The sequence below is a fragment of the Lynx rufus genome, unplaced genomic scaffold (assembly GCF_022079265.1).
Source record: "Lynx rufus isolate CCGP_SWC_20201006 ecotype Redwood Valley unplaced genomic scaffold, mLynRuf1.p SCAF_10, whole genome shotgun sequence".
Taxonomy (NCBI): Eukaryota; Metazoa; Chordata; class Mammalia; order Carnivora; family Felidae; genus Lynx; species Lynx rufus.
The window spans coordinates 46,166,170-46,172,169 of NW_025814824.1; the positions used below are offsets into that span (position 1 = coordinate 46,166,170).

Here is a 6,000-nt window from a genome sequence, read left to right on the forward strand (position 1 = left end):
GATGAAGTAGAAACTCGGGAAAATGGTCTGCGAAAAGCAGTGGAATTATAAATTGCTAGTAACACCCTGTGCTGTTGTTTCTCTAGGTTTCAGTGGACCGGGTCTTAAAGACCCTGAAAGAAAATGCCAATAAAGCCAAAAGTTTACTCCTCACTACCATACCTCAGATAGGGTCCATGGAATGGTCAGAAACCCTCCAGAACCTGAAGGTAAGTATCCTTAGCCATCTTCAAGCAGACCCTTCCATAGACCTTCAGCTGCCTTTTTCTCTTATTTTCACTTCACCTTGATTTTGCCCGTCGTGTATTTTATACTAGTCTAGAAGTTCTCTGCAAGTTTTCATGCTCTTTACTATCATACTAAAATTGAGTAGTTTTATGTTTTGGCTAATAATGCAAGACTGTTGAAAGTCGAGGTGGTGAGAGTTTTATTATCTAGTCCGCCAGATTCTTAACATTGTCATGCTTTGCAAGGTATCACTAAGTCACACTTTAAAGAAGATTGATTGTGCTTATTGTGCACATGGCTTACATTGTTGACAAAGCTATTTGCTGTTTGGCAGATCCATGCAAAATTTAAAGCCAAAACACTAAGATAGCAATACCAAAACGGTGCCAAAGAATGTCTACCTAGGGCTGATGTTGTGTCAAATTAAGACAGTGATTAATGATAAACATGGGATGGGTTGTAGATTGGTAGCTTTTCAACTCTAGTAGTAATTCCCAGAATATAATTTAAACAGACTGCTAAACTCAGAGACTTGTGATTTTTATTTGGACATTTTGTGACTCTGATGATTAACCCCATTGGATAAGGAATTGCCTCAAATGGATTGGATATTATATTCCCCTACTATCCAGAGAAGCTAACTAGCATGTTCTAAGGCCTAGAACACACCTATACTCTTGGATCTTATGACAGGTAGTTGAGAGAGGATTTGAAAAGTTGGTAAAAGCCCTCCCTACCTGAACTGCTACTACCAAGGAGCCCTGGAATGAGAGCCACGATTTCAGTGTGATGAAGACACCGTGTGGTGGTCAGTGATGGACAACTGCTGGGCTTGGAGGAACCATGATTTGGAGTGGATGCTGACTGCATGGTATAAATGCTAAATGCTCCAGCACAGCTGACTTCAAGCTGTCCACACAAAGCCACTGATAGATACACAGAGCTGGTTCTGGCAAACTGATATAGCAGGCTGCAGCACACCCTATAACAAAGTGTCTGTCAGCCTTAAGGACTGGCAAAGTCAAGAATATTGGAATTTGTATTCTGTTTTCCCACTAGACTTCAGGTCCATAAGGGACAGGAAATACATGTGTTGGTTTCAACCTGTATACCTAGGAGATACATGTTCTTAAGTGAGTAAACGATAGCCCTTTTCCCCCATCATAATTGAATACAGGCAACCCTTACTATAATTAAGAAGGAAAGGGAAACAATAATTTCTAAGAATAGGGAGTGTTATAACCAGAAACCGTTATATTTTCCTGAGTGCGGTGCAGTAGGAGCAGCATAACGTTAGCTTGTCTAAACAAGCACACTATTGATTGTGGGAAATATGACTCATACTTTTGCAGCTGCCGAGGCTAATGTCACCTGCAAAATATGATGGGTTGTTTTTTTTTTTTAGGTTTTCCAACTGACCGTATTTTGACCATGGTCTTTTGAATTTGAAGATAATTTCCCAAGCAATAAATTATTTCAGCCTCATTTTTAAGTAAAAAATGCTTGAATGGTAGAAATTCATGTGTTCCTTTCCTTCTGAGAAACTTCTGAAAGTATGTAAAAATAGTGTATTTCTGTATATATGCATTTTTAAAGAGGGTTAATAGGTGTAGCTTTCATCAGATTCTCAGGAAAGAAATTGATCATCAGATTCTGAAGAAAATGAAGAATTGCTGCTCTAGACAAAACTAAGAATCATGACCTCCATTCTGTCACATTAAGGGACACCCTACTAATAACCACCGCTTATTCTTTTGGGGTTTTCTGGGGTAGCATGTTCAGACCTCTGTACACTGAAATGTGTATCATCCATTCACTCATGCATTTCAGAAACACTTAGTACCCGTTATGTGTCCAGCTGTGGTTTATAAAGATATATAAGACTTGCTGTGATAAAGAAGATCCTATTATGTTTGGAGATACCAGTGTGTTAAAATTTCAAGGATTTTTTCCAGTGGGGTAAGGTGAATGACAGAGATTGCGTTAAATTAATCGAGGCTGGAGGTTGGTGCATAAAATGTGTCCTAGTGGATGTGAAAGGGAATAGAGATCTGAGAGAATCTGAACAACCTTCTTGAAATAAACACACTTTACAGGAAAGGAGAGAGAGACAGAGGAACAAAGAGTTATGAGCTATGTCCCAAGTCCCACCTCTGGTTGGTTGTTTTTAAGCTTTGGTGAACATGAGAATTTTCTGAGGAGTGTACACCATGAGTCCTCACTCTCTGAAATCAAAATCTGGTTTGGGGCACCTGGGTGGCTCAGTCGGTTAAGCATCCGACTTTGGCTCAGGTCACCGTCTTGAGGTCTGTCAGTTCAAGCCCTGTGTTGGGCCCTGTGCTGATAGCTCAGAGCTGGAGCCTGTTTCAGACCCTGTCTCCTTCTCTTGGCCTCCCCTTCTCGTGCTCGCTCTCTCTCAAAAATAAACATTAAAATTAAAATCTGGTTTGTAATAAGTATTCCAGGTGATTATCCTGATCCTAAGAATCACCACCTACAGCAAGTGCTTGGTTAACTGTAATCTATGCCTGCTTTCTTCCTTTTAGAATACAGCCCAGTTTTCTGTTTTATTACCAAGACATTAAAAGAGCATGGCTGCCTAGAAGACCAGAAGACTTTCTAATTCCAGTCATTTGGGAAATTTCTGCCTAGTTAATGGAAAAAACATGGAAAGACATGCAGCTCTCATGCCCCTGCCTGCTAAGGAAGAACATGACAAGACATGCACATATCAGAAATGCCTTCTAGAAGGCTTGGACTGCTTCAGAAAACAGAAGGAAAGCAAATCACCAGTTAAACACGTGGAAAAATTCTTAAAAAGACAAGACCCCATTTGCCCTTCCCCCAGTAAGTTTGTAATAATACAGGGTAGGAGATAACATCCAGCTTCCTATGTTACCAAGGAAATATGAAGAAGAACTGGAATTCTTAGACTATTTATTGGTGTAACTGTAAATTCATACAGTCTTTCTGGAGGGCAGTTTGGTAAAATTCCTACAGTTTTAAAAAGTTTTAAAAATACTTACACCCTTTGTGCTGGCTACTCTAGTCCTAGGACTTTATAAAATTATCAGAGATACAAAGAATTATGTATAAAGAAGGATGTCTAATATAGTTTTAGTTATAATAACAAATATACAAAACAATCTGAATATCCAACAGTTGGAGGTAAATTATGACCTAGCTCTAATTAGATTGTGAAGCAGCCAAGTAAAGATCATGTTTTCACATATTTAATGTCCTAAAGAAATGACTGCTCTGTAATATGAAATGACAAAAGGATATGCGTAAGCATTTTACATTGCTAATTTTGTCTTTAAATTCTGCATTGATGTATAAAAAGACTAGAAATGAATATATTATAATCTTTTGTTACCATATTTGGGGGAGGGAAACAATTTTAATTTTCTTTATATTTTTCTGTGTCTTCACATTTTTCTACAGTGAATATAATCAAATGGTAAAGCTGTCTTAAAAATAAAAAGACCCAATTCTTGAAAAAATACAGGTGTAATGATACAAAATTTAAGATGGTAATTCTAAGAAGAGTTCTGTTTGAGTTCGATCTTCATGAGTGACTGTACAGTCAGAACGATATTTGGGCTTGCCACAACTTGAGAAAAACTGGGTGTTGAATACTCAGATAGTCTTAAACCATGTAAGAGACTATATACACACATTATAGTGTGTCAGGTATTTTTAAAATTAATATTTGATCTTTGTTTCTACTTTTTGAGTTGATGAATTATCTTACATGAGTTAGTGGTTTAGATTTTTTTATAAAATAGAAGCTTGCTTCTTACACTGCTTTTTGTTAATTTTATAGGAATGTGTTTTGTTCTGTCACAGGGAGATCTTTTTTTTTTCCTCAGAATTATTACTTTTCACTGTGGGCTGTTACTGGATCCTTTAGTGATGTATCCTGTTTAAAGAGTCTGTAAAGTCCATGTGTTTGTGTCTAGGAGATTGGCTTCAAGATAATCTGCTAATTATAAACAATAAAATAAACCAGTTACCCCCAGCATTAAAACATGGAGCTGTTTGGGTTACATGTGATTATGACTCTCGCATTCTCCAATACAATGATTCAACTCTGGTTGCGCATTAGAGATGCACAGATGGCCTAATGAATCTGAACCCAGGGTTGTCTGGGTCTGTAAACCCTGATTCACTACTCTGTAATACTATACCTTCCTTTCCTTCATTCTTAGAAGTCTGATGATATCAAGGCAAAAATGTGGGCATTTTTCTTGCTGCCTTCAGAAAGCACAGTTTTCCCCCAATGACTTAGGTACTTTTCTTGATTCACTAGCCTTTTCTAGCAACCTCATTTTCAGAGTTCTCATTTGGCATATACTCCTGTCTTTTTGTTGTTACCCATCAGTCAGTCTTTTTTTTTTTTTTCATTTTTTTTAAATGTTTATTTTTGAGAAAGAGCATGAGCAAAGGGGGGGCATTTTAAGTTTATTTATTTTGGGGCACCTGGGTGGCTCCGTTGGTTAAGCGTCCGACTTCAGCTTAGGTCATGATCTCATGGTTTCAGGGATTCAAGCTTCACATAGGGCTCTGTGCAGACAGCTGGAGCCTGGAGCCTGCTTCAGATCCTGTGTCTCCCTCTCTCTCTCTGCCCTTCCCCTGCTTGCGCTCTCTCTCTCTCTCTCTCTCAAAAAATAAACATTAAAAAAATTAAAGTTTACTTATTTTGAGAAATAGCACGCACATGCACGAGCAGGAGAGGGGCAGAGAGAGGTAGAGCTAGAATCCCAAGCAGGCTCCTAGCCATCAGCGCAGAGGCAGACGCAGGGCTGAAACTCAGGAACAATGAGATCATGACCTGAGTTGAGATCAAAAGTCAGATGCTTAACCACATGAGCCACCCACGTGCCCCAGCTGATACCTTATTCTTAAGGACTATGTAGACTTTCTTCCTGGGATGCTTTTTACATAATCTTTCACTTTTTTTTTTTTTTTTTTAGCTACAAAATTAAGGGAACGCATTGGTCAGTTTTTAAATACTTTTCAGTTTCCCTAGTGAAGGTTATGGGCATAATGGAAAAGTTGTAGCATAGTGACTTAACCCTCTGGAAGAGTGCCAAGTTACTGATTTGTGCATTTGCATCTACTTAAAAACTTTACTGAGGGGCGCCTGGGTGGCGCAGTCGGTTAAGCGTCCGACTTCAGCCAGGTCACGATCTCGCGGTCCGGGAGTTCGAGCCCCGTGTCAGGCTCTGGGCTGATGGCTCGGAGCCTGGAGCCTGTTTCCGATTCTGTGTCTCCCTCTCTCTCTGCCCCTCCCCCGTTCATGCTCTGTCTCTCTCTGTCCCAAAAATAAATAAACGTTGAAAAAAAAAAAAACTTTACTGATAATGCATTGTTTTGCATTGTTTTTCATGATTTTGTGGATAAACCAGAATCCTTCATATGTAGAATGTTAATCAAAAAAGGAGAAGGGTGGAATACCAGGGTTATATTTGAAACCTGACATGTTTTGGGGCGCCTGGGTGGCGCAGTCGGTTAAGCGTCCGACTTCAGCCAGGTCACGATCTCGCGGTCCGGGAGTTCGAGCCCCGCGTCGGGCTCTGGGCTGATGGCCCAGAGCCTGGAGCCTGTTTCCGATTCTGTGTCTCCCTCTCTCTCTCTGCCCCTCCCCCGTTCATGCTCTGTCTCTCTCTGTCCCAAAAATAAATAAACGTTGAAACCTGACATGTTTTGCAAGTTAGCCTGAGTGCATTCTGGAGTCGTTTATAGTAGACAAAAGCTTAGGAATGGCTA

General features: G+C 39.7%; 1 protein-coding gene across 2 annotated transcripts in view; it reads left to right on the top strand.

Annotated features, from left to right (window-relative positions):
- Positions 1-4,356, top strand: part of MTAP (methylthioadenosine phosphorylase) — a 49,848-nt gene extending 45,492 nt beyond the window's left edge. Inside the window, exons 7-8 of one of the 2 annotated variants that reach the window (XM_047065002.1) lie at positions 87-209; positions 1,634-2,529. In XM_047065002.1, coding sequence (XP_046920958.1) covers positions 87-209; positions 1,634-1,657 — 147 coding nt within the window. In that variant the 3' untranslated portion in view covers positions 1,658-2,529. Of the gene's footprint in view, positions 1-86; positions 210-1,633; positions 2,530-2,774 lie in introns of those variants that run through there. The other variant, XM_047064993.1, reaches the window with a different exon arrangement.
- The last annotated feature ends 1,644 nt before the right edge of the window (positions 4,357-6,000 follow it).